The sequence below is a fragment of the Paroedura picta genome, chromosome 2, assembly GCF_049243985.1.
Source record: "Paroedura picta isolate Pp20150507F chromosome 2, Ppicta_v3.0, whole genome shotgun sequence".
Taxonomy (NCBI): Eukaryota; Metazoa; Chordata; class Lepidosauria; order Squamata; family Gekkonidae; genus Paroedura; species Paroedura picta.
In genome coordinates, this window is record NC_135370.1 from 120,059,352 (window position 1) to 120,087,259 (window position 27,908).

General features: G+C 44.3%; 1 protein-coding gene and 1 long non-coding RNA gene across 6 annotated transcripts in view; one reads left to right on the forward strand and one right to left on the reverse strand.

Annotated features, from left to right (window-relative positions):
- ACCS (1-aminocyclopropane-1-carboxylate synthase homolog (inactive)) overlaps positions 1–16,096 on the forward strand; it is a 38,933-nt gene extending 22,837 nt beyond the window's left edge. For 4 of the 5 annotated variants that reach the window (XM_077322234.1, XM_077322236.1, XM_077322238.1 and 1 more), the window contains exons 8-15: positions 1,071–1,148; positions 4,392–4,492; positions 6,435–6,524; positions 7,353–7,398; positions 7,556–7,697; positions 8,338–8,480; positions 9,417–9,570; positions 10,797–16,096. In XM_077322234.1, the coding sequence (XP_077178349.1) occupies positions 1,071–1,148; positions 4,392–4,492; positions 6,435–6,524; positions 7,353–7,398; positions 7,556–7,697; positions 8,338–8,480; positions 9,417–9,570; positions 10,797–11,095 (1,053 nt within the window). In that variant the 3' untranslated portion in view covers positions 11,096–16,096. Of the gene's footprint in view, positions 1–1,070; positions 1,149–4,391; positions 4,493–6,434; positions 6,525–7,352; positions 7,399–7,555; positions 7,698–8,337; positions 8,481–9,366; positions 9,571–10,796 lie in introns of those variants that run through there. The other variant, XM_077322235.1, reaches the window with a different exon arrangement.
- Positions 3,099–27,908, reverse strand: part of LOC143830186 (uncharacterized) — a 38,464-nt gene continuing 13,654 nt past the window's right edge. Inside the window, exons 2-3 of the long non-coding RNA XR_013228377.1 lie at positions 9,962–10,028; positions 3,099–4,574 (exon numbers count right to left, since the gene is read on the reverse strand). This is a non-coding gene — a long non-coding RNA (uncharacterized LOC143830186). The remainder of the gene's footprint in view (positions 4,575–9,961; positions 10,029–27,908) is intronic.

Below are 27,908 nucleotides of genomic sequence, written 5' to 3' on the forward strand. Positions count from 1 at the left end.
ATTGTTTGAAATAAACGGTACTAGTGAAATTTTCTATGCTATAAGCTTTGGATTTTTTTACCTTGACAGTTCATGTGTAATTGGGATCCAATGGTTGTTCTGCACTTAAGAATATTATTGGTGGGTTGTTAAAATGCTAACAGGGAAGGTTATTTACCAGCCATTTGTTGTAAGAAGACCCACATGACCTAGGCATGTATCACTGTGAATGTAGTCTGTTTTGCAATCTAATCCCAAATTCAGTCTGAAGGATAAGAAAAAAGACCCTTTTTCTGACATCTTCCATGCCTATGCTAATGGAGCTACTGGCTTAGGTCACTAAAACCATTGCAACTTCATGTTGTAGTGCTTCCAACATACAAGTTAATCAAGAGAGTAAAAGAGAAATACTAAATAGAGTGAGGTGAAATAGGGTCTGTAACTACTTAGCCATTTGGGCAATGTCTAGGTTCTGAAGCAGCTCAGTTTTCTGGGCAGTAAATAATCCAGAAAGGGCAAGAGAAACAGGGAGAAGTAGAATGGACTGTACCACTTTAGCCACTCTATTCTAGACAACCTTGTGTCCTCTCCTTTTGTGTCCATGAGACGGTGGCTATTGAACCTTCAGTGAAAGGTGAACCCAATCTGAGTGAATGACTGCTTAATTCATTACAGTTCCTGATAATTCTTCTTTTTCTTGTTCTCTATAGCAGGGGTCATCAACCCCCGCCGGCAGCCGCGCCTGCCTCCCCCCGCCCGCAGCGAGCAGGAAGGGAAGAGGCAGGCGCAGCCGCCGGCATGCCGGTGACGCAAATGCGCATGCGCGCAGTTGCCGCACATGCGTGTTAGCGCCCCCTGGTGGCGAAAACGCGTGCACACAGTTGCCATGCACGTGCGTTTGTGCCACCTGGTGGCGAAAACATGCATGCACGGCAACTGTGCATGCGCGTTTTCGCAGCACCCGGGGACCGCTACTCTATAGTATGGAATAGAAAGGACCAGAGCCACTTGTGCTATACATCAAACATGGCCTTTTGACTTTTGGTTCTGAAGGTCCACTGCTTTTCTTTCTCTTATTTTTTGTTCTTCAGGTATCCGGCACAAGCATTCGTCCCTTCCAGCTTACTGTGGACAAGCTAAAGAAGGCTTTGCAGGATGCACAATCAAAGGTGAGTTGAGCTTATTCAATACTTGCTTGGGTGATCCTGACACTCTCTCTTCAGCCTAATTTACTTCATAGGATTGCTGTACAGGATTGCTGTAATGGAGGGAAAGCCAGGTGAGCTGCTCAGAGGTGAGTGGAAGAATGATGGGACTCCTCACCTAAACAGCTCTCATTTTTTCAAAAGAAAGACTTTTGTCCTGGTGTCATGTTGGATATGACCCCATCTAGGAAATGCTTCCTTCTTAATGTTAACCTGATTTGTGAGCATCAGAACTTTTAGCTAGAGGACACTTTTCATAAGGCAACAGGACTGTAATCTATTGCAGTGCATTTTTTACTGCATTGTTTCCTGCCTTAGTCAGCCAGTTTCTGCATTAGAGTATGCCTTGTCTTAGACAGTTTTTTGTTTGTCCTGTTTTTTGGTTCTGAATTGTTTACAGGATATCTTCTGCTGTCTTAATAGTTTTTATATATTTGTAATCTCCCTTAAGTCTCAGCTACAAAAGTGTGCTACATATGAAGTAAATACATAAAATAGAAAATGTTTTATCATCATCATCATTATTATTATTATTATTTCTTACCCACCACTCTCAGCATACCGGCTCATAGCAGGTTACAATATAATAAAGTCCCACAACCCACTAAAACCCCCATTAAACCACACAACATAATACACAACATGGCAGAAAAATAATCCTACTCCCAAACGGAACACCTACCACCCAGGCAGCAGAGAGCTTATATACTCGCATATAAGCCAACCTGCATATAAACCGAGGCATCTAATTTCACCACAAAATGCTGGAAAACCATATTGACTCGCATATAATCCTTCTTTTTATCCCATTCCCTTCTTCTTAGCCGGGTGTTCTGTTCCCTCCACTTTCCATTCCTTCCTGTAGGGGCATTTCCTCCTTCTGCTCTCTGCTCTCCCTCTGAGACAGAGGCTTCAGAGCTTCCTGCAGCAGCAGCAGCACGTGCTAGTCTCGTGCTAGCCTTGTTAAGGCAGTGAAGGGGAGAGGCCGAGACTGCTCTTCCCTCCCCTCTCACTGTCCCTCCCGGGCTTGCTGCGTCTCTTCCTGCCTCTGCTTCTTCAGTTAAGTATACGTCTCCCCCCCACCCTCCAATGTCTAGTCTGGCAGCTTTAAAAAAAAACCCGCATATAAACCGAGGGAGACATTTCAGCTTTAAAAAATGTCTGAAAAACTCGGCTTATATGCAAGTATATACGGTATGTCAAAAATCATCACGCAGGATGGTCAAAGGTGGCAAATATCTTGATGGCATACTTCCTGATGGGGGGGCCCAACCAGATCTTCCTCCCATACTGACCTCAACCGTTGACCTGGCAGAAAAGCTCTGTCTTACAGGCCCTGCAAAAAGCTGACCTGCAGGGCTCGTAGCTCTCCTGGGAGCTCATTCCACCAGGTAGGGACCAGGACCAAAAAGGCCCTGGCCCTGGTCAAGGCCAAGCAAACTTCCTTAGGGCCGGGAATGACCAGCAAGTTGGTACCCACAGAGCCCTGTGGTGGGCATAGGTCAACAAATGGTCCCCCAGGTACCAAAACCTTGAACCAGATCTGAGCCACAACTGGCAACCAATGCAGTTGCCTCAGCACAGACTGGATATGGGTCCTCCTGTGAGGACCCTAGCAGCTGCATTGTGTACCAGCTGCAATTTCCATCTCAGGGACAAGGGCAGGCCCAGGTAGAGTGTGTTACAGAAGTCTATTCTGGAGGTGACCGTCGCATGGATCACCATAGCCAAGTGCTCAGAGGACAGATAGGGTGCTAGTAGCCTCGCCTGATGAAGGTATAAAAACGCCTGGCCAGCTATTTTCTTGACCTGTGCCTCCATGGTCAGTGAGGTATCCAAGGTCACTCCCAAATTCCTGACTTGGGGTGTAATGATCAGTGCACCCCGGCCAGTATGGGCAACTGCACTTCCTGTTCTGCCCCCTTCCTATCTAGCCATAGGACCTCCATCTTGGAGGGGTTGACTTTCAGGCGACTGTACTCAAGCCATCCAGCCATGGCTTCCAAACATCTGGCGAATGGTTCCAGGGAGGAGTCCGGGCTGCCGTCCATGAGGAGATAGAGCTGGGTGTCATCGGCATACTGATGAAAACCCAGCCTAAAGTTCTGGACCAGCTGGGCCAGAGGGTGCATAAAGATGTTTAAAAGAGTGGGGGAAAGCACCGCTCCCTGAGGCACTCCACAAGGGACACTACAGGAACGTGACAACTCATTCACCACATCCACCCTCTGGGTCTGGCTCTGGAGAAAGGAGTATAGCCAATCAAGGACTGTGCCCCATATCCCCATCCTAGTGAGGCGGTGAGCCAATAACTTGTGGTCAACCACATCAAAGGCAGTTGACAGATCTAACATAATGAGTATGGCTGCCTCCCACCCCGATCCATCTGGGTTATCCAATGTATAGTTTAGCTGTAAAAATATTATAGGGGTCCCTAGCTTGAGAAGGGTTTAAAAAATGCAGTAGAGTTGACATCTGCTTGCCTTTCCGGGGTAACTACGGCTCCAAGGGTGGAGGATGGGGAATGGATTTCTTTGTCTTTGTTTTTTCAGTGATGGGGGAAGGCCATTTTGATATGAGAAACTACAGAGGGAGAAATAACTAACCTCCCCTTTCAAATGCTATCTGTGCAAGAACTCAACAGAGCACTTAGAACTGATGAACTGTCAAAGGCTTTCATGGCTGGAGTCAGTTGGTTGCTGGGTTTTCCAGGCTGTGTAGCTGTGATCTAGTGGTTTTAGTCCTTGACATTTCTCCAATAACTGTGGCTGGCCTCTTCAGAGTTAGGACATGGCAAGATGGGAATCTCTCTGTGCCAAAGTCTGGAGTGTGTAAATGAAATACCCAGCAACTGTTTACACACATTACGCTTGGGCAGAGAGAGATTCCCATGTGTCCTAACTCTGAAGATGCCATCCAGTTACTGACAAAATGTCAGGGACTAAAACTACCAGACCATGGCCACACAGCCTGAAAAATGCACAGCAACCAAAACTTAGATAATCCAGTAAAGAAATACTTTCTATTGATATATGTTTCTTTCTTTATGAAGACAAATACTGTTTTTATTTTAAATGTTCCTGATTGCTGTTAGTAACACAGTTCAGAAATACCTTTGTGCTATTTGAAAGATTCAGTTCCCTGGGGTCAGTCCCTGGTGCTTGTTAGTTTGCTTCTTTTTAAAATACTGATCCATTTGTTTTCTAGGGTGTCAAAGTCAAGGCTTTAATTCTTCTGAACCCACAAAATCCCCTAGGGGATATCTATTCTCTCTCAGAGCTTACTGAATACTTGGAATTTGCAAAAAGGTATGGCACTCTTGGGATGCTTTTGATATCCAGCAGTCCAAGTTTCTTAGGTTATCTTCTTGACTCAGAGCATTTTCTTTTCCTGCAAGAAATAATTTATTCTGATCAGTGCAGCAAAGGTGTTAGAAAAACATTTTTTGGGTCCATATCTTCATGAGGTTTATGCTTCCTGGTCAGATCCCCGGAATGGTGTGCAAGAATCAAACATGCAGGGATTGCAGGCTGATATAAAAACTGAGAGATGGCAACTTCCCACATTATATTTGTTATATTCTATGATTATATGAAGAGATTTTTTGCTGCATGAGGAGTGTAATATATGTCTCTTACTGAGTATGGACACACTGAGAAACCACAATTGACTGACATGCTCCAGTGCGTTTAAGTGTACATACACACACATAACACGAAGTGATGAAATATACCTATGTGTATGATCAAGACACAATGATATAGCTTTGTATATGTAAGGTAAAGGTAAAGGTATCCCCTGTGCAAGCACCGAGTCATGTCTGACCCTTGGGGTGACGCCCTCTAGCGTTTTCATGGCAGACTCAATACGGGGTGGTTTGCCAGTGCCTTCCCCAGTCATTACCGTTTACCCCCCAGCAGCAAGCTGGGTACTCATTTTACCGACCTCGGAAGGATGGAAGGCTGAGTCAACCTTGAGCCGGCTGCTGGGATTGAACTCCCAGCCTTATGGGAGCTGCCTTACCACTCTGCGCCACAAGAGGCTCTTTGTATATGTAAAACGTTTTAAATGCAAGTTTTTACAATGTATAAGTTGAAGTGATAATTACAGTGAAATTATAGGAGATTGTTGGCTGGAAAAGAGCTTGGATGTTAAACAGTTTCCTAACTACAAGGAGGGGAGCGGGAATATTCTGGAGAGACAGTTAAGATCTTGCTACTTAAGGAAAGACAGTTGAAGAGGGGAAAGGCAGGGCTATTAGCAAGTGTACTACTGAAGAGTGTAGAATTATAAAGTCTAAAGACATAGATAAAGGTTTTTACTGTTTAAAGATAGTACAGTTAACATTTTGGATATGTTAAATATTGAAATATGACACAGTTAGTCTAGATGGCCTAGAAATATAAACGTAGAAATTTCTGAATTAATTAATTTGCAAGGTTCCTATAACAGGTTTGATATAAAAATATCTGTTCCACTTAATATTTCTGGTAAGGGCCAGGAAGAGGAGCTGGTCTCATGGCTTAAGTGCTTGGCACTTAATATCCACTTAGGGCAGCTGTCCCACCCCTGAATGCCTCCTCCTCCTACCAGCTGGCCTGTCTATCCAGCAGCCAGCCAATTGCCTTCCGTCCCCCACCCCTGACCAACTCCTTGTCCTTCCACTTCCCTCAGAGGCTGTAGATCTCTGCTACATGAGAGTTGTCCCTGCCAGTGAGTTCCCTGCCCAGGGGCCTCCAGCTTGCAGCCTTTCCAGGTCCTTGGGGGAGGGAAAGGCTATCCACAGAGTTCTTCCACCCCCACCCCACCCCCAATCTAGCACCCATTGTATTCCTGAATGCAATGGGCTTTTCCCCTAGTTCATATATATATTACTGTGGTGTTCTTCATAATTTATTTTAAAAGACATTGCTTATAGGTACCTTCTCAACTTTCTAGGCTAGAGCATAAATGCATAAATTATGCCCATATATTTGATTTTCAGGGATAATTTTGGAAGTGATTTGTCCTGAAACTGGGATGTGACACTAAGCCTAATAAAGCTGAGACTGCATCCTTTGTAAGAAAAATGGGAATTCCAGAGAAAGCCTTAGTTCAGTCTCACATCCTTTCTTTCTCAGTAGGTTGCACAGTCAGCTATGTAAAAAAGGTTTACCAATAATACTTGTGATGAGAAACTGATGGGGGATCCAACCTCCATCATCAAGAATATATTTCTATCCAATTGCATTCAGTTTTCCTTTCCTTTAGATATGAACTACATGTGATTGTAGATGAGATCTACATGCTGTCAGTTTTTGATGATTCCGCCTCTTTTCATAGTGTGCTGGAAATGGAAAGGTAAAGCCAGTTTTAATGCTTCAGTTACATGTTGGCAATAATGATCAGTGCTACATAGGGCTGTGATGGGTGTTGCAACACTTACTGCTTGCACAGTTCTCTTTCCAGAGACAGGATGGTTACAGTGTCTGATAGAGTCCTCTATCCTTCTTCATCCCTGAGACTCACAGTCTGACCTTGAGCCAGTCATTCCCAGATATCTACCTCACAGGATAGTTGTGAGAATAAAATGGGAATGAGTGGGACATAATATACATCACCTAGAGTTTCTTAAAGAAGGCTGGGATAGAAATATCCATTCTAGCACAAATAGCTATTTTAAAATATAGAAGACCCTGCAGGTTCAGGTCCTGGCAATTTTTATTGGGTATAATGCAGTGCTTTGCCTTTTTGAGGTATTAGTTCCTGTGCTCCTGATTAGCCGGATCTGGACCTTCCAAATTTTGCTTTCTAGTTCAATTCTGTCATCCTAAGCAGAGTTATACCTTTTTGGCCCCTTGATTTCAGGGGATTTAAAAGGATTACAGTTTTACGATTGGACTGCAAATCACTTCAGAAGTTACGCTGTGCAAATGGCCACCTTATGGAAAGGTACAGTGTTCCATAGTTGCTCTTTAAATCATTAGCATTTGGTTGGCATTTTGCTGTTTGAGATCTTTCTAGAGCATAGTGTCCCATAACTGGACTTGGTCTGTGGGCTCTTTCTAAGAATACTGCTCTTTCATTGTAAGGAATCTGAGCTCAAAAGTTTTAGAATGCTGGCTTGATGATCCAGAAGTCTCAGCAATTTATTTCTAACTTCCCTATATGCATCCCTTTTACATACAGATTACCTGATCCACAGAGGACCCATGTGATGTGGGGAATTAGTAAGGTGTGTACTGTTTTCTTGTGCAGCATGGGGATGAGCCCAAAGGCCAGGGCTATTTGTGAGAGAGAACAACACAATGTGATTGGAACAAAGGGTTTGTTTGTATTGTGATTGTGTTTGTGTGGTGATGTAATGATTATATATATTTTTGCCCCTAAAGGACTTTGCTGTCTCTGGGATTCGCTTTGGAACCCTATACACAGAGAACCAAGATGTTGCCAATGCCATTGGTTCCTTGTGTTACTTCCATGGGGTCTGTGGGCCCATCCAATACAAAATTGCCCAGCTACTCCGAGACAGAGGTGAGACACAGTGTCGGAGGACCCCGTGTTCTACTTTATCTTCTCTGTTAAAGCTGATGTTGTTCGCCTGCTACAATTCTTAGGATGCATGTCAGAGTTGGCTAACAAGACTGCAGAACTGTAAGGTTTTTTTCCCTCTTTTTAAAAAAATGTGCAACAAGGCAAAAGGAAATTGGGGTGTTTGCCTAGACAGATCTGCTTAGGCCTCTTTACAAATTACTTGTTTTCAAAGTGTACTTTTTAACAATGTTGAATGCATGGCAAGTGTCATAAACAGTTTAGGCTACCAGTTATGACTTGCCAATGCCCCACTGTCCCCAACAAGTAAAAGATAAGAAAAGGGAATAGAGCGAGAGACATATTATAAAGCTCTGCATCTGATATTGGGTAATTATAGGAAAGTTTTGATCATTTTCTTCTTGCTGGAAAGATTTGTACAACCATGTTATCACTCATTAATTGTGGCCCTAGGTGATGACACACATATGGAACAGACAAAACACATATTGTGTGCAAAACCACACTATCTCCAGGACAGTGGGTTTCAATGGGGTCCATTCATGAGGTCAAGTAAGGACGACAAATCAAGTTATGTATATGCATGTCAAAATGAACCCTAAGGTCTTTTCTTCTTGGCTAGACTGGATCAACCAGGTGTATTTACGGGCCAACCATGACAGGTTGAAGGCTTCCCATACCTTTGTGACAGATGAGCTCAAGACCCTTGGTGTTCCCTTCTTGAACCGCAATGCAGGCTTCTTTGTATGGATTGACTTCCGAAAGGTCAGTGGTTGTAAGGCGAGTTCTACTGGATCAAACTGAGGGTTCATCTAGTTCAGTACTGTGCTCTCAAGAGTGGGAAGTCTTCAACTTCTGGCATGCCAGCCAGGAGACATATTGAGTCCACGAGACTTATCTAGCCTGACAGTGCCCTCAGGAAGGGTAGGTCAAGAATCAAGCAGGCAGTTGGTATATTGGATTTTGGAAAATATTTACTGTGGCTTGTAAAGCTACATTACCCATGTGTCCCATGAGAAAGGGTTGTTTTGTTTCTTAAAGGATTGCTAAAGCCTTCCTTAAGTTTGAAAAAATACCCGTGGATGCATTTATGTCTTCATCACTCAAAATAACACCTTTAAATCTAGTTCCAAGTATAAAGGTATTTTTATTTAGAAATACACTGCAGGATCTCTTAGGAACTAGTTTATTGGGGCTCTTGACTACTCATTTTTTATCACTATAGATTCTAAAGTGTTATTGTGCTTGAATTTGAATTTTTCAAGCATATGAATTGGATTATATGCATTATTTCATGTTTTTATCATTATAAACTTCCTTTGGCATCATGGTGGCAGCATGGCAGATAAATTAGTTAAAAATGAATGTCCCTCAATATGTTAGGTGCTTCCCTGTCAGCTGAACCAAAGAAAATCTCCTGATTTTTCCAGCGATGATGGTGGATGAAAAGGAGTTTTTGCAATTTGCTGGGGTTATGAGCATCCCAGTTCAAAAAAAAAAAAAAAAAGTGGGGGGGGGATGCCTCCCTCATGTTCTCCCATGAAATCTAATCTAGGTTTGTTTTTTTTGGCAGGCAGACTTTCTGGCTTTCTGCTTTATCTCAGTCCTGTAGTGGATCTCTTTTATCTATGGTATTATCTCATGTCTTTAGTCTCTCCTAGCAGGCTTACATTTGTCGACTGTTCTGTTAACTGATTCCAGTACCTGAAAAGACGAACCTTTGAGGAAGAAATGTTGCTGTGGAGACGCTTCCTGGATAACAAGATTCTGCTGTCCTGTGGTAAAGCCTTTGAATGCAATGAGCCTGGCTGGTTCCGCATCATCTTTGCTGACAAAACACACCGGCTACAGCTAGGTCAGTGCTGTGTTTATCTTGTGCTCTGTCCCTGCAAAAGTGATGATCCACCTAACCCAACACTTTTGTGTAGTGTGACCTGCTGGGAGCTTGACAGAGGGGGGTTGTCTGTTTGTTTTTGCAGTCCAAATTGATAGCAAAACCAGGTGTATAAATCCCTAGTGGGATATAGGTTCTGGGTGCCACTTGTCAATTTCTAATTCACATATTTCTCTGCCACTCCCAGCATGGTTGTATTTACATTCAGTCAAGCTAGCAAAAGTGGGGAAATGCCATTTAATTTTAGGAAAAAGTCCTGAGAGTTTGCAGGCAGTGAAATGTTACTGAGGGAAGCTATGGATCTTGCATATTAGTGATTGTATATGTATTTGAATGAATCGTTCATATATACCTGTGCTGTGGCTGCAGTTAGAATATTGTGTATAGTTGCAGTCATCTCAGAAAAGGCCACTATTGAGCTGAAAAACACACAGAAAAGAACAAAAAGTTGACGTATGCTTCTGATGAGGAAAGCGATGGAGCTTTTTTATTTAGTCATTTATTTCATGACAGCCAGAAGAGACATTATGCCTCTTAAAACTACGGTAGTTACTGGGCCCCCTTGTGGTGCATGGAGGGGGGCACTATTGCACTGCACATGGGTGCTGTATTAGAGAGACAGCTGTTCTAATGCAGCAAGGTTCTGCTTTATGATCTTAGGTGACTGGATACTGTGCTTTTTTGCATAGGAACCGATAATAGTCTTTCTTCAAGATATTAGTTCTCTAATGGGTTGTGACACTCTTTCTGCCCTGATAGTCATAAACCACAGCCCATATACTTAAAATGCTTTCATCTTTATCCCAGAATGTATTCGGTTTCACTTACACTTTTGTGAGTGAACTGAAACAAAACAGGTGCATATATGATTATTTCAATCTGTTGAGTAGTGACTATTTAAGCAAACCTGTTGCATCCAGCTGTGGGATCACAGTCAATTTCCCCTTGGAATTACTTTGAGAACTGATCATGTGGTGCAGTCCCAGGAAGACTGTATCACATGATTCCTCAGAATATATAGATCAAGCTTGCAGTGTGGGATTGAATCAGGCGGTATATAACTACAGGATACCCACTTGGTTGTGCTGCATTAACAATCTCACATGAATCTTCTGTATCTTTAGGACCTTTCTGTATGAATCTAGTTTTCAATCCAACCATTGTGTTCTCTCCTCCCCCGTCTGTAGGAATGCAGAGGGTCCGTGAGGTTCTAGAACAACGTGAGCATGAACTCCTGAATGAAGAGAGAGAGATGTCCTGCCAGTCTGATTCGGAGGGCAAAGCAGACAGTACAGATGAAGTGATCTTTGTGTCGCATCACCAAGAACCAGTGTCTGCTGCTGGCTGTAATCTTGGTGACCTTATTGGTCTCCTGCAGCAGCAAATGCGTTCATCTGACTGGCTGCAGAAAAATACAGTGGAACACTTTGCAAAGGAAAAGCCAGAGGTCTATGATGTTTTCAGCAAGTTGGTGGGGAAGCAGTAGAGTGCATGAAGACTGTCCTTGAAGGTCATCATGGCTAGGCTTGGACTTAAAGCCAAAGACATGTTTTCTGTCTAATATGAACACCTTTTATAAAGCTTCTTCCCTGAGCACCCTTTCATTACCATCATATGAGATATGCTTTCATTAGACTCAGTCTTGTACAGAGGGTTGGCTTGTATTCTGCCTCTATCCCCTGTACTGTATTTTATATTCCTGTTTCTAATTAACAGGCTTTTATTCTCTCATATAGATAAGTATGGTGTCTTTCTTTTCATGCTGCTTCTGGTTTCATCCTGCTTACTCTTGAAAGTGCTGATGATGATGTGGTTGTGTGCATACCTGCCCCCATCCAGAATGAAATATCTAATGTACTACAGTATAAACATGCATTACAAACAAAACTGATTTGCTACTAAATTCAAGTATTCCCAAGGTTAAGAAATAAGGAAGACACAAACCCCCACATATACTGCCCTGCCCTGCGGCAGCTCCTGCTCGACTTTCTTCTATAGGCTTCAATTACGGTTAGTTATGTCTCACTAAAATTAACCCTAATTAACACCTATGAGGATTTGTTCCTAATCCTCATTTGAGCAGTCAAGCAAGCAGACTGATCTGCAAATTAGATCGGCCCAGCCCAGAAAAACCACCATAAAACACCAAAATCTGGCCAAATCAGTCAAAAATGAAAATGTAAACACCCAAACCAAGTTAAACTATGAACCTAAAAAAGGAAAATCTAATCGGATTCAGAAGCCAAATCAAATGACAACGCTAAGGCACTATCCTAGACAGAAAGAAGAACCCAACTGCAATCAAACTCAATCAGAAGAAAAGGAAAGAAATAGAAAAGATCAAATGAAGACTGAGTGGAACAAAGATAAGAATAAGAACAACAACAACAACAACAACAAAGGTAAATCCCCAGCAGCCATGAAACATCTGGAACTTGCTGTAGACTTGCACCAAGCCCATCGCTGCTACTGCACCACGCTAAGAGCCCGTCATCCCGACGCTGCCCAGGATACTAAGACCACGCTGAGCTTCAGCTATCGCCGTACCAGGCTTCCCTGGAGATCTGGACAACCCCGGGTGCCACTACTACTGTCCTGGGGCACAATGGGTCATTCTGCCATCGCCATAATGAGGCCGCCCCCCACATCCTGGGCACTGATGCTGGACCATGCAGAACCACACAGGATCTAGTACCCCACTGCCCCGGACTGTGCAGGACCCAACCATGCCAGAAGCCAAGAAGAGAACAAAAAAGTATAGACTGACCATCACTACTCCACCTAAACGATCAAGCTGGGACTAATCAAGAGGGTCTAATCTAATCACCATAATATACTGATCATACAAATTAGCTATTGGTCAACCTAATCACTTCAAAAATGATTTTCCTTAATTAATTTATATTGTTCCTGCCAACTAATCCATTCTGATTACACTTTTGATTAATTCTACCTGACTTACAGATTACTCCTAACTAAATCAATTTGATCCCACAAATGAAACCAAACATACCCCAAGCAACCCCAAGAGACTCCCCACGCCCACGTTCAATGTAGCTCTAACGTGATCAAGACACAAAAACACACATCCAAACAACTGGACCGGGCAATCTGTGAGAGGCCAAAACTGGTGATCAGGGCCACCCCTCTAGACAGAAACTTCACATAACAGATCACATCCTACACCTAACAAATAACTGGACTGGATAGCCCTGAGATGCTTACTAGCGATCTGGGCCATCTCTCCAAAAATACACAATTCACCAAAATGAACTCGAAACCAACCCACACACCAAGCAAGGACCAGGACTTCAGAAAGAACCCTAAACAACAACAACAAAACAAGGGCTCCTACTGAGCCCCACTTGAAAATAAAGCAAACAAATCCCCAAACAACTAACAACCACCAATTATGGACAATTCTCACACATTGACTAGAATGGAGAGAGTAATAATGGAGGGGCCAAGGGGGTCAGGGATCCTGATATTGAGAAGAGGCAGAGACAGCAATGGGAAGAGGTGGGACGGGGGACCCGAGAACCTCCATCCCATTCCTCGGGACACTAGGGTGGAGGCAAAGGTGAACAACCCGCCTCCAACACTGATGCTGTGCAACACCAGGATGATTAATAAGAAGACACACACCTTGCAAGACTACTTTGCAAATAACAATGTGGACCTAGTGTGTGTGATGAAGACCTGGGTCAGGGAAGGTGAGACAGTTGCCCTTAAAGAGCTAGCTCCTGCTGGGTTCTTTGTCCTCCATCAGTCTCAGACTGAGGGGAGCGGGGGAGGGGTGGAAATCCTAATCTGAGAGAATTTCTTCTTCATGGCTCTCCCTATGCCATCAATTCCAGGAAATGAATGTGTAGGCTTTGGGTGTGACTCAACTGAGAGCGTAGCTGTCTAGTTGGAATACCGAGCACGCAGTGCCCCTCCAGACACCCTGCCAGCCCTGCCAGAGGAGGTGGCAGCTTGAACGCTACAGTTTCCTAGACTCTTAATTCTGGGAGACATTAATGCCCATGCTGAGCTACCACCCTCTAAATGGGCTGGACCTAGTGTCAGCCATGGTGACACTAGGGCTCTTGCAATTTGTTGTTGGCCCTACCCATCTATCAGGCCAAGCTAAGGCTGCCATACCCTCCTCAATTTGGCGTCGAGCAGATTTCAGCTCACCCATGGAGACTTATGGATCCAATTGGATTCCTGGATGCTCTGTGGGACCCAATGCATCCTGGCACTCCCCTAAATGGTATGGTCAGAGACTGGCATGACAGAATGCTGGCCGCCACTGACAAGATAGCTCTCCAGCGTCCTCTCCACCCCCGTCTCAAGTGAGCCCCTTGGTACATCAAGGAGCTCTGTGGGAAGAAATGGGAACTAAGATGATAGAGGGAGTCTGGAGGAAGACTCATGACGAAGCTCTGAGAACATCTTATAGAATACAGTTAAGAGTCTATGAGTGGCAATGAAGTTGGTAAAATGCACATTTTTCTTGACGCACTCACATGTGCTAATTCATGCCCAGCACAATTATTTATAACAGTTTGATCACTTACTGCCTTGGAGGAAGGGTGCCAAAATAACAACCAATTGGACATCAGCTGTGAGGCATTTGTGAGTCATTTTGCAGACAAAATCTCAACACTCCACCACAACCTCCCTCCAACCTGAAATTCAGAAAGCAAACTAGAGGCCCCTTGGCCATCTTTCGAGAGTACACTGAGTAACTTCTGACAACTCACGCTGACTGAAGTGGACAACATGCTAAAGGCAGTGAAGCCAACCACATGTCCTTTAGACTCATGTCCATCTTGGCTACTAAAAACAATAGATATAAGAATAGTGCCTCCCCCCCTCAGGGAGATAATAAACCTCTCCCTCTCAACAGGAGAATTCCTGCAACAGGCTAAAAGAGGCAGTGGTTTGCCCGCTGCTCAAAAAGACATCCCTGGACTCGCAAAAATCTAGCAACTATCATTCTATCTCACACTTAGTGTTTATGGCTTGGCCATAGGATAGAGACAGCGCAAGTCACCCTGACGGATGACCTCTGTCGCCAGCTGAACCAGGGCAGGTCAGCGCTGCTTGTGTTATTAGACATCTCAGCAGCATTCAACACAGTTGACAATGAACTTCTAGCTCACCATCTCACCAATGTCAGGATTAGAGGAGCTGCCCTTCAGTGGCTGATTTCCTTTCTCCAGGATTGCGGACAAAGGGTAGCAATAGAAGAGAGCTCTTCAAGCCACTACCAGCTTGCATGTGGAGTCCCTCAGGGAACCGTTCTCTCTCCAATCCTATTCAATATCTTTATGCGCCATCTTGCCCAACTGGTATGGGAGTTTGGGCTAAGTTGTCACAAAGATGCTGATGACACCCAGCTCTTTCTCCACCACCCTGATTATCCCCCAGAAGCATTAGCCAGTTGCCTGGAAGCAGTGATGAGGTGGCTCAAGCACAGTTGTCTGAAGCTCAGCCCTTCAAAGATAGAAGTCCTGTGTCTGGGCAGTAAGGGGCCAAGCGTGGTAGCCTACCCAATCTGGATGGAATGCAGCTATCAGTGGCTCACTCCGCGAGGAACCTGGGGCGTAATTCTCGATGCCTCCCTCTCAGTGGAGGCTCAGGTCATGAAAGTAGCACAGCTGGCATTCTATCATCTTCACCAAGCCAAAATTCTTGGCTCCAGAACACCTAGCCACAGTGATCCATGCGACCGTCACCTCTAGACTGGACTTCTAAAACTCACTCTACGCAGGCCTGCCCTTAGCCTTGATCCAGAAACTACAGCTAATCCAGAATGCAGCGGCCAGGGTCCTCACAGCAACACCATAGAGGTCCCACATTCGGCCCATCCTCCCAACAGCTGCGCTGGCTTTCAGTCAAATTCTGGATCAGGCTTAAGGTTCTGGTAATCACCTTTAAGGCCATATGTGGCCTGGACCCAGTGTACCTGAGGGGTTGCCTTTCTGCCTACACACCTTAAAGAATCTTGTGCTCCACTACCTCCAACTGCCTGGTGATCCCTGGCCCCAAGGAAGCTCGCTTGACCTCAATCAAGGCCAGAGCTTTCTCTATCCTGGCCCCCACATGGTGGGAAAAACTCCTAAAGGAGACCAGGGCCCTAACAGAGCTTGAATAGTTCTGTAGGGCCTGCAAAAGGGAGCTCCTCCACCAGGCATTTGGTTGAGGTCGACCTGAATGAATCACCTTCCATTGGCCCCTGAGCCTCCCTCCCACAAAAACCACCACCGATTTGTCCAACCTAAGGGGCCTTCAGTATGTTAAAGTTGAATTGATATTCTCACCTGTGTTTTTCTGTTCTATTTTATCATTCCATTGTTATGACTGCATTGTTACTGTTTATAATTACTGAATTATGTGCATTGTTTCCCTGTTTTATGTAAACTGCCCTGAGCCTCAGGGGAGGGCAGTATATAAATATAATAATAAATAAAACTACAGCAATGCCTCTTTTATATTTTCACAGAGGCCCTTTATCCTGCATAACATCTCTTCTGCATGATTTGTGATACAGTGACACAGAACTGCTGGAGGGTGGGGGTGTGGAGGCCACCTTGGAAATCTATAAAACCTCTGCATGGCTAAAGAATGGGTCTTTATTTGTAAATGTGGGACTGGCAGAGTCAGCTCTCCTGGGCAGAAGCTTTGACTCACTCAGGTTTCCTGGCATGCACCAACAGCAGAAGGATTCTCCTCCAGTTTCTGCCTCATACATCACTCATATGTGAAAATTGATAATGGTTTGGCTGTATCCCCATTAGAACTATTGTGTTACCCATAAGGCGTATTGAATATTAATTTGTGGGGGAAATTAGCTTAGTGAGAGACTGGTAACAGATCTTTTACTGTATGTACATGGGAATCCAATTCCGATAGGAAACCTTGAAATAAGAGGGCCTAATTTGGTTCCAAAAAGGATGTTGTATTTTATTAAGAAACACTGTCCTGGAAAAGGGTGAGTCCAAGAAAGCAAAGAGATGGGATCACCAAGATTGGGTTTGGAAAGCGATGCCAGGTGTGGAGATTTCACAACACATACATGTGGGGCTCTGCGAGAGTTGGCATATTGTTTGAAATTCCTGGGACTTCCCTACTGGATAGTACGACGTGATGTGATTTGCTATAAGTTGTAGACAAATCTGATAAGTTGGCATGTGAGGCAACTGGAGTGGGAGGTTTCAGGTTATGTCATGTTAGCCCATCAAGTCAAACAATACCTTGGTTAAACATATCCTTAAGAGATTAAACTTATCTATGACTTGGAATCTGAGGAATGTGGTTAACAATTCTCTGCCTGAATCTATTTAATGACCCATATTATTTATCTAGGAAGGTTTCTGGGAGAACACAATAAGGATCATTACAACAAGGTAGGTGCTGCTAGACAGAAGTTACACTGAACAAATAGCTTTGGGTAAAAGGACAGGACTGGGGACAGACAAAGGAGATTCTAGTTAGTTCTTGATCATAGAATCATAGAGTTGGAAGGGGCCATACAGGCCATCTAGTCCAACCCCCTGCTCAACACAGGATTAGCCCTAAGCATCCTAAAGCATCCAAGAAAAGTGTGTATCCAACCTTTGCTTGAAGACTGCCAGTGAGGGGGAGCTCACCACCTCCTTAGGCAGCCTATTCCACTGCTGAACTACTCTGACTGTGAAAATTTTTTTCCTGATATCTAGCGTATATCGTTGTACTTGAAGTTTAAACCCATTACTGCGTGTCCTCTCCTCTGCAGCCAGAGGATGGGATATTCCTTTCCCATTAACATTCCAGATACCATGGCTGAAAGGGGTGCACATTGTAACTAAGTCAGTTGGGCAAGTTCTGGGTAGGAAGAGACATTCTTATCTATCAATACCTCCTATAAAGTTGGGTAGCCATATTATTGATCTGAAGCAGCAGAACGAAGTTTGAGTTCAGTGGCACCTTTAAGACCAACAAAGTTTTATTCAAAGTATAAGCTGTTACACTTAACACTCTATTTTCAGTATTAAGGAAGTCAGAATTTTATTGTCATTGCTGGATGAAAGATGACTAACCATGGGATAACAACGAGAATTTATGAACAACAGGGGAGTGAGCAAGCAAACTTGAACCCCATTCCTAAATTCTTAACAAGGGCTAATTTCTATGGCACTCTGGAAACCTATAACTTTAACATGATAAAATCTCAGTGGCTCAAATCTAACACTTTAAAATTCTGTATTTTTGTAATGATGTTCTCATGTATTCAGCAGCTTTGGAGCTGACAAGAAATAGCCAGTCAAGTTGCTTCATGTATCTAAACATCCTGTTTCTGACATAACTAGCCACCTCTTAAGAACTCAGCTGAAGGAACTGAAGACAGTCCATCCCATCTTTTAAGCTGAGATACACCATTAAACAGGGCTTTGAGGGGTTTGTGATATCATGAAAGCATACTGATGGATACGAAAACAACTACAGTGAGGACAGATGTGCGTAACTGTTCAAAGGAGACCATGAAGTGTATTTTCAAAGTTATTTTGTAAAATGGCCGCATGTAATGATTGCATATTAACACATTTCAACATTTTTGGGGGTAAAGGTATTCTTCAGGATTCCATAAACTCGTGATTTTTAACAGGAGTCTCAAAACTGGCTGTATGAACAACTTTAGATGTCTGCTGACAGTTGGTTTAGGTCAACTTGGTTTACCCTGGTCGTTCACTTTTCTGCTTCCTAAACAATGCATTTATTGCTATCTTTTCTGTGGTTGTGTTAGCTTTTGAAAGTAGATGTATGTGTAAAACAGTAGGGCTGACTTGAAGGAATCAAGTCAATTGATATTCGAAACATGATGCGAGATATTCTATACTTGACAGCCCTATAATTAATTTCCATCATCATAGATGTAGAGCAAGGAGGAAAACCAAGCAGGTCTGCGCGAAATTATGGTGTGACAAATAATGATGAAAGCCATACTGCATGGCTTGGGAAAAAGTGAATGGCAGATTGGGAGTGAATAATGGATTGCAGTTGTTAAATGGGGACATCCCAACATGGGTCAATAGAACTGCAGATTGAAAGGAGATAGCTGAACAGACTGAGGCAAATTCCCCTTTCCCATTGCACTACTGAAGTTAGGGGAGCTTGCTCAAGATAGTTTGGAAGTGGTCTTCTGCTGATTCCTTCACAATATGGCTCCCAAAGCCCTGTCCTAAGCTATTTCTGAGCATCCCTAGAACCTCAGGTGTAGGTTGCAGTGGGAATAGCAAAGAACCACTGGGTGAACTCATTCAGTTTAGTTATACAAAATAAGCATGACTCATCATAGCAGACTCCTTATGCTTGAAATTGGTTCAAATAATATTTATTGCAAACTATGCAATTGTTTGCAATAATATCAGAGATTAGGGAGAATAGTGTTTAGTGGAGAAAAAAAATTAAAGCCCCCTTCCTTTCTTACATTTCTTTTCCGCTTGTCTATTCCCTCTTTTTATCCTCACAGAGGCCATGCCCACTACTGGACCATCATTATTACTGCCAGTTTTTAATTGTTCTCCTCCTTCACCTAAATTTGGCTGGCCAGGTAGATAATAATTGTCCAGATTTCTGGATGATTGAAGGTATAAACTCTGTTCATGGCCAAAGTTGTCTCTCTGGCTACGGTCCACCTGCCCCCAGTTGACACACTGCATCCCTTGCCCCCTCCTGAAACTCTTACTGCATTGAGGGTGTAATGATGACAGCAGAGTAGCATGATTAAGCTGGATGCAGGCCACCAAACGCGTATAGGGAACAGCCAAGGGCTTGACATCCCCATGTCTTTTTTTGCCATTTTATGCAGGCATAATTGGGAAGAGAGCTGCATTTGGCTTGATGGGTCAAAAGACTGCTGTAATCTTGGTCCTTCAAGGATGCATCAAGAAGAGAGGATATAGAAGTGAGAAAACATATTGGTACTAGGTCCAGATTTTTCAGCACTTCCTTGTTCAAAGGAGTTTGCTTTGTTATAATTAAGAATATTGATTCATAGTAAAGGACATGAGAAAACCAAGCATAAAACACATATTGATACAAACACTGGAAGCAAGTGCTATTTTTAGATGTTCTGTGTATTCCCTCCTGTTTTCTTCTACATTCACAATGTGCACAAGTACCTGCATGAGAACTCAGCTATTTTGGGCAAGTCCTCCCCATGACCTTGCTCCCTCAGAACCCAACTGCAGAGAATACATGGTGAGTTAAAGACAGGCATTACAGCAAAGTACATCAAGTACCTTTAATCAGTTAATGTTTTATTATTTTGCTCTCTCAGTGACAAGAAAATCTGGGCAAGATAAAACTGGTAATTTTATATTTCTAGCTGTTAGTTGGCCCAGCCCTTAAATATAAACAAGTACTTCTGATGAAAGAATCAAGTGGTATTGTATTAAAATATGAAATTCTGTACCTTACATGCTTTTTATTGATCATATTTTTTCGGGCCATTGGTGTACCAGGTAATGATGAGATATCTAAAGTTATTTTTAATGACGCAAAATGAATGTCTAACAACACCTCTGGCATTTAAGTAATGTAACTCCAAAGCACAAGGTTTCTTTGGTTATATTCTGATTCATAGACTCATAGAGTTGGAAGGAGCCATCTAGGCCAACCCGCTGCTCAATGTAGTATCAACCTAAATCATCCATTATAAGTGTTCATCCAGCTACTGCTTGAAGACTATCAGCAAGGGAGCTCACCAACTCCCTTGGGCAGCCAATTCCACTTCTGAACTCAAATGTTTTCCTTATCTCTAGCCGATAGCTTTCTTCTTGTAATTTAAGCCCATTCTTGTGAGTCCTATCCTCGGCTGCCTGAAGGAACTGTTCCCTGGACTCCTCTAAGTGATGGTGGCCCTTGCTTTCCCTGAATGCATACCAGGCAGCAGTACAGTATTTAAAAAAAACAGCAAATTTGTTTTTGTTACCAGTAAAGTTCTGAGCAAAAGGTTTACCAGTCCCACTCGGCCAGTTACAGGAGAAATCAAAAGATATCCTGTTGTCCTAAAGAAGATGAAATGATATGGCCACTATTAGAGACAGGTGTCAAGCACAACTTAAAGGAAGCATGTTCATTTTGCATTCCCATAATCATTACTTTGTACTATATGTCTTCATGTGCTCCATAGCCTATTGCTAAGTGATACCAAGTTTTGGAGCCTGCCAACTTGTCCACTAAGCTACTAGGCCCTAGTTTGAGAACATTTATGAATAAATTAAAAAATACCTGTCCTCATACCAATCCTTATGGGACCCCAAGGTTTACTTCCCTCTATTGTGAGAACTGTCCATTTATTCCTGTTCTTTGCTTTGTCCCTTAACCACTTTTTATTCCATAAGAGAACACCATTCTTTTATCCCATGACTGCTAAATTTGCTCAGATGTCTTTGATGAGGTACCTTGTAAAAACCTTTTGAAGTCCAGGTATATAATGTACACAAGGCTACCTTTGTCCACATGCTTGTTAAGTTTCTCAAACTCTAAAAGGTTGGTGAGGCAGGACTTTCCTTTGCAGAAGTCATGCTGATTTTCCCTCAGAAGGCTTTTTCCCTCTATGTGCCTAGCAATTCTGCCACTGGTACTAATTTGCCAGGGACAGACATTAGGCTGACTGGCCTGTAATTTCCTGATTCCTCTCTGAATCCATTTTGAAAAATTGGTCCAACATTTTCTATTCTCCAGTCTTCTGGTTCAGCGGCTCTATTTAGTGATAGGTTACATATACAGGTTAGTAGATCAACTATCTCACATGAGTTCTTTAAGAGCTCTTGGGTATATACTATCAGGACCTAAAGATTTATCTATTTTTAATTTCCCTAGTAGGTCCAGAACTTTATCTTTGGTCTCCTCAATTTGGCTCAGTTCTTCAGACTCAGTTCCTGAAAATAGGAACTGTGACGTGCCCCACACTTTCAACAGTGAATACAGAAGCCAACAAATCATTGAGTTTTTCTGCCATCTCCTCCTCTTCTTGCTTCCCACTGCTTCTCTGGATCGTTTCCTGCTCCAAATATGTGTTTGTCTGTCTTGATGGTTTTAGCAACCTGCTCCTCAAAATCTCTTTTTGCATGCCTAGTTATTGACTTGCATTTCTTTGGACAGAGCCTGTGGTCCTTCCTCTTCAATTCCTTGGGGCAGACCTTTGCTTTACTTTTTATAGCTTCCTTGACTTGCATTGTTAACCACAGAGGCTTTCTTTTAGACTTGACTGTGCCTTTCCTAACCTGTGGAATACATTCCGTTTGGGCTTCAATTAGTATGGTTTTAAAGTGCTTCCAAGCTTTCTCTGGGGATTGGACTCTCCCGTGTTTTGCCATCCACGTCCTTTCATTACTCCTCTCATTAAAGTTTCTTATTTTGAAATCAAATGTTACAATTTTGGACTTTAGGGGTAACTTTCCATTGGCCTGAATGCTGAACATAACAGCATCATGGTAACTGTTTCCAACTGGTGTAACAACCTCTACATCTCTCACCAGGTCTTGAGACATGTTCAGAACAAGTCCAAGATCACTGCTCCTCTGGTTGGCTATGTGCCCAACTGTTCCAAAGCAGTAATTTATGAAGTCTAAGAAACTTATTTCTATAGTATGACATAAGCAGATTCTCAGTATATTATCTGCTTCATTATCTGCTACATTATCTGCTTCAGTCCCTTATTTTCTTCTCCATCTCAAGATCAACCTCAGGGGTTTGATCAGGTTAAGAAAACCTAAAGCCCAGTATTTTCACCCACATTGCTTCTGTCTGGGATTTAATTCCCCTGATGTTTTCTAACATTTGATTCTATGCCTTTTTGATGTATATTGCAACATTACCTCTCCCTGTCCTGCTGAGATAGACCCCCACACACTTAGCTACATTTTCCCTCCAAAATAAAAGGTTGCTCCCTCACAGACTAAGCTGCCCTTATAGCACAGTTTCTTTGTTTTAAAATGAAGCTCACTGTCCCACCTGGGCCTTTTTTGGAAGGTGTAGAACCCTTTAACATGTGAAAATAGCAATGTTAACAACTTACTAACACAATATTTTATTTAACATAAAGGAAACAGTTGCTGGAATGAGGAATTTAGTTTTTTTACATACAACTCAGATATTTCACTGTTAGATATTGAGATTTCTTTACTCTGAGAGGCTTTCAGTTTGCAGCTGTTTTTCTTCTAAGTCTTTCCACCTTTTGAATTCCACTGAACTCCCTGGCTATTAGAAGGCAGGTACACTTCTGCTAGTACTGCTGATTTTCCCTTCCTAGAAGTATCAACTTGGAACCCACTGTTGTCACTGTAATTGTTATTATGATTCAATGTATATCCTTCATGTTTTGTGTAAACCGCCCCGAGTCTCATGGGATGGCTGTATAAAAATATATATAAATAAATATATATAAATCAAATCAATCCCCATCAGAATTTTGGAAGTCTAAAGCACGAAATCCTCATACCTGATTCTCATTTTAACTGGGCACCGATCCTCCTCCTCTCCTTTGAAGAATTCTCTCTTTTTGGCCTGAATTGGGAGTATCATTTCATTGCCCATATTCCCTCTGCCAAATTTCTGTCCCAGTTCTTCAGACACTGTGAAGACCTGTTTTCAGCTTTTAGTAAATACTATTTTCTTTGACTAAAATTCTCCTCAGATGTTCAGCTGAGCACAGACAGGGTTCCTAGATGCACGTTCTATCAGACTCAGAATTAACTCCCTCTATCACACAGCTATTGCTGGCAAAGCAGAGTGCCTGGAACTGCTCTTAGACCGTTTACGCACTGGAGGTTTCATGCCGGGCTGCAGGCTGGAGTTTTAGACATGGCAGGTTGCCCCATCTCTTCCTGCACCCACATTGGGGAGCAATTGCCCCGGTGCACCTCATCCGCCCCCAATTTGTGCTCCTGCACGGAAGCTGGGGCAGTGAAGTTCCCAGTGCATAAATGGTCTTAGTGAGGATGTTAATCCTTCACTTATTTGTTGCTGTTGAAACTTGAAACCTTGCTGTCACCCAGAAATTACTGCATCCCATATATTTTTCCTTCCCCATTCCACCATGTTTCTGAGATACCTTTTATATCAAAACTAGTAAAAAAAGCCCATTTGTAAAAATGGGCTTTGAAAGGGGAGTATGGGCAAGGGAGACAGGCGGGCACAGGAAGCCACCCATCCCGATCAATGAGAGGCACCCTGGCGGGAGTGGTCTGGGCGGGCCTGGTAAGGAAGGGTAGGCGAAAGGCGGCAGCGACTGACCTTGCAGGGACCCTGGGTGCTGAGGGCGGCGCGGCAGGCGGGCAAGTCGCGATTGCAGGCGGGCAAGTCTCGGCGTCGGGTGTGGTCCGGTGTCCATGGCGGGCCTGGGGGAGGCAGTAGCGAGGCTGAGGGGTGGTGGGCAGCGAGGCGACGGGGAGGGCGGCGCGGTAGCGGGATGGCGCGCGTGCGTGTTAGAGGGGTGGGGCAGGGCTGCGTTGGGGAAGGGAACCAGGCATGCGCCGGAGTCCGCGCATGCCTGGTTCAGTCTAGTGCTGTGGCGGCGGCCGTGAAGGACGCGCGGCCTAGCCACAGCGCTATCGGCAAGGCAGAAAAGGGCGTTGGAGGGGCAGGAGGAAGGTAAGGACGGGCGGAGCGAGTGTGTTTCGGCCGGGGAAAGGGACGGGCGGGGTGGGGGTGGGAAAGGCGGGGATGGCTTACCTTTGAGAGGGCGCTCCGGAGGCTCCTTTGCGGCGGGCAGGGTGTCTTGTTCGCGGCGGTTCTCTCCCCGGTTTTTTTTTTTTTTTTTGAGTCTGGGAGTCCCCCTGCGGCGGGCCGAGCGGCGGTTCTCGCTGTTTTTTTTTTCTTTGAGTCCGGGAGTTCCCCCAGGCGGCGGTCGGAGCGGCGCGTCTCTGTGTTTGTTTTTTTTGGTGTCCGGGAGTCCCCCTGCGGCGGGCCGAGCGGCGGTTCTCTCCCCGGTTTTTTTTTTTTTGAGTCTGGGAGTCCCCCAGGCGGCGGTCGGAGCGGCGCGTCCCTTTTAATTTTTTTTTTTGGAGTCCGGGAGTCCCACTGCGGCGGGGCGAGCGGCGGTTCTCTCCCCGGGTGTTTTTTTTTTAGTCTGAGAGTCCCCCAGGCGGCGGTCGGAGCGGCGCGTCCCTTGTAATTTTTTTTTTTTGGAGTCCGGGAGTCCCACTGCGGCGGGCCGAGCGGCGGTTCTCTCCCCGTTTTTTTTTTTTTTTTGAGTCTGGGAGTCCCCCTGCGGCGGGCCGAGCGGCGGTTCTCGCTGTTTTTTCTTTCTTTGAGTCCGGGATTCCCCCAGGCCGCGGCCCGAGCGGCGGGTCTTTTTTTTTCTTCAAGGCATCGGTGGGTTCCCCCAGGCGGCGGCCTGACGCGGCGGGAGGCGCTTCGCGCCTCTCGCCGCGTCAGGCCGCCGGACAGGGAGCCCCCGGCAGCCGCGCTCCGCGCGACTGCCGGGGGCTCCCTCAGGCGGCGGCCTGACGCGGCAAGAGGCGCTTCGCGCCTCTCGCCGCGTCAGGCCGGGAGCAACTGCGAGCCGCGCTGCGCGCGGCTCGCAGTTCCTGGGGCTTGGAATCGGAGGGACCAATCGGCATTGGTCCCTCCGATTGTCTGTCATGAGGAAGGGTCCAATCTGGACCCTTCCTCATCCCGGACTCATCCCGCCCCAGGACCCCTTACTGCTTTATTTAGTCCGTGGCGCCCGCGGCGCCACGGGCGGTTTACAGATTCTAATTGATCAGCACGCAGTCCAGTTTCCCCATCTTGGCTCGGAGTCTTCTAGCATTGGCATATGGACACCCATAATGTGTTTTCCTCTCCAGAAACCCTCACCTCCCTCAGTCCCTAAGTCACCACATATGGCCACTATCATGCGCTCACTCCCAAGTTCTATTGCACTCATGAATGTTTGCATAATCATCCCTTTAGACTGACTTGTCCTGAACTGGAGGCTCCCTATCTCCAGTCAACTTCCCCTCCCTTGGATTAGTTTAAAAGCTGCTCTATCTCCTTTTTGATATTTATCACCATCATACTGGTTCCCTTTTGGTTCAAGTAAAGCCCATCTCTTTTGTACAGGTTCAGCTTGTTCCAGAAAATTCCCCAGTGCCAAATAAATTTAGATCCTTCCTCCCAGCGCCACTGTCTCATTTAGCTCATCCACAGCATCATCCTCCAAACTGAAAGCAGTGATGGAGATAGTTGGTTTGCTCACACAATCTTCCATGGCTAATGAGGGGCTCAGGCAGTGTTGCTAGGACTTGGCTCTACTTGCTCCCAGCTCCCGCTGACAGTGGCCCTCTAGGGTAGTGGCCCACCAGGAAATATCCCTACTAAATGCCCAATGCTTCAATGGGATAGTCTCTATAGTGACCATTCTAGTGTGTTTCCTGCTATATAGTAACCTGTCATCACAGATATAATATCACAATAGATAAGCAGAATCACTGTGTAATCCCAGCTACTACTATCTTGGCTTCCTCTGCAGGTTCAGTGCTGTGTAACAATAAGGAACAGACAGAACTGGATAAGCTGCTGCATGCAGAATATGAATGAACACCAGCCAAGAGCTGAAAGCTCTTATTTGTGATCTGAAATTGATCCTCAGCCCAGAGCATATGAAAGCAAAGGGTGATCTTTGGGGGAAAAAAGCTCTGACGTATTTATACGAATTAATAGCTTGTCACCCTGAAGCTGATGAATAATTCTGCAGGATATAAATGGCAAGCAACAGGCTAAAAATAGACTGGGTTGCTGCAGACCCGTCTGCCTTAGCTATACCACTGGAATACAAACAAGATCCCTTGCTGGCTTTTCTGCAAGGGCAAGGAAATAGCTGTCAAATGATATATGTTTTCTTCTGAAAGATGTCCCAGCTTGTGAACAGAAGAGGAAGGACTTTTTATATTGTTTATTCTATTTCCTGGTTTGGTTACACTTCTGGATGGTGGAAGTTCTTATTTTATTTTATACAAGAGAAAGGATTATCGATCTTGAAATTCATTATTACAATGCATCAGCTATAATTTATTAAGCTTCAGAAAAACATATACTGAGCGAGATGTGCCTCATGGCACTGAGTGGGCATCAGTCTAGCCTGTTTAGTAACCCACAGTCCCACTTCCTCCCCAGAATTCCCTAAGCTTATCTAAACTGGACACATTTACTCCCCCAGAAAAATGGGTAGGTTTTCAGAAATATGTACAAAGGCAACACATGGACCACTATGCCCCCTTACATTATAGACCTTGATAAAGTGCCAAGCTGGCCCCCAGTCTCTCACACAGAAATTGAGTCACTCATTGGTCAGCTAAAGAGAGGCAAGGCTCCTGGAATAGATGCTATTCTCCCTGAAATTATAAAGGAGAATCAGAACTGGTGGGTCCCATTTTTAGCCTCCCTCTTCACGCTCCTAGATAAGACTGGTGTATTTCCAGAAGAGTGGAGCATAGTGGTAGTGGTCCCCTTTAAAAAAAAAAAACATATTATTGAAAAGTATAGCACAAATGGCCCACTATCCTTGTATGCCGCATTTGTGGATCTCAAGGCGGCCTTTGACTCCATCTCTCGTCCACGACTCTGAGCAAAGCTGGAAGCATCCACAGTGGATAGAAGGCTTTATTTACTTATCAGAGCCTTGCATGATTGTACCACCCTCAGGGTCAGGTGCAGCGGGAAAGGACATTTAACAGAACCCATTAATTCAACTAGGGGAGTGAGACAGGGTTGTATACTGGCCCCACTGTTATTCATATTTTACATAAATAATATGGTTAACATTTTTAAAGGGTCAGACCTTCATCTGCCAAAACTAGCACAATGGCACACCCCCTTGTTACTCTATGCAGACGATGCCGTATTACTAACCAGAACGCCACTTGGGCTAAGGAGAGCCTTAGTTAAGCTTCCCGTATACTGTGAAGAAGAGAAACTGATAATCAATTATCAGAAAACCAAAATAATGGCTTTTGGCACTTTCCAGAAAACTAGAAAGTGGCATATAAACAACCACAGTATAGAACAGGTAAAACATTTTAAATACCTAGGAATGGTTCTGCAGGCAAACAGCTCAAAATTTGCCCATAGTAACCATCTTGCTGACATAGGAACCAGATCTGCACACAACATTCTTAAGTTCCTACAGAATAAGGGTGGCCATTGTGTTCCGGCTGCCCTTAAAGTCTAGGCCAAGACTCTACCCAACTGCTTTACGGCACATTCCTAGGCCCTCCAGCCACCTGCTTTACCCTACTTGAATGGGTACAAACCAAATTCTTGAGAGCAGTTTTACAAGT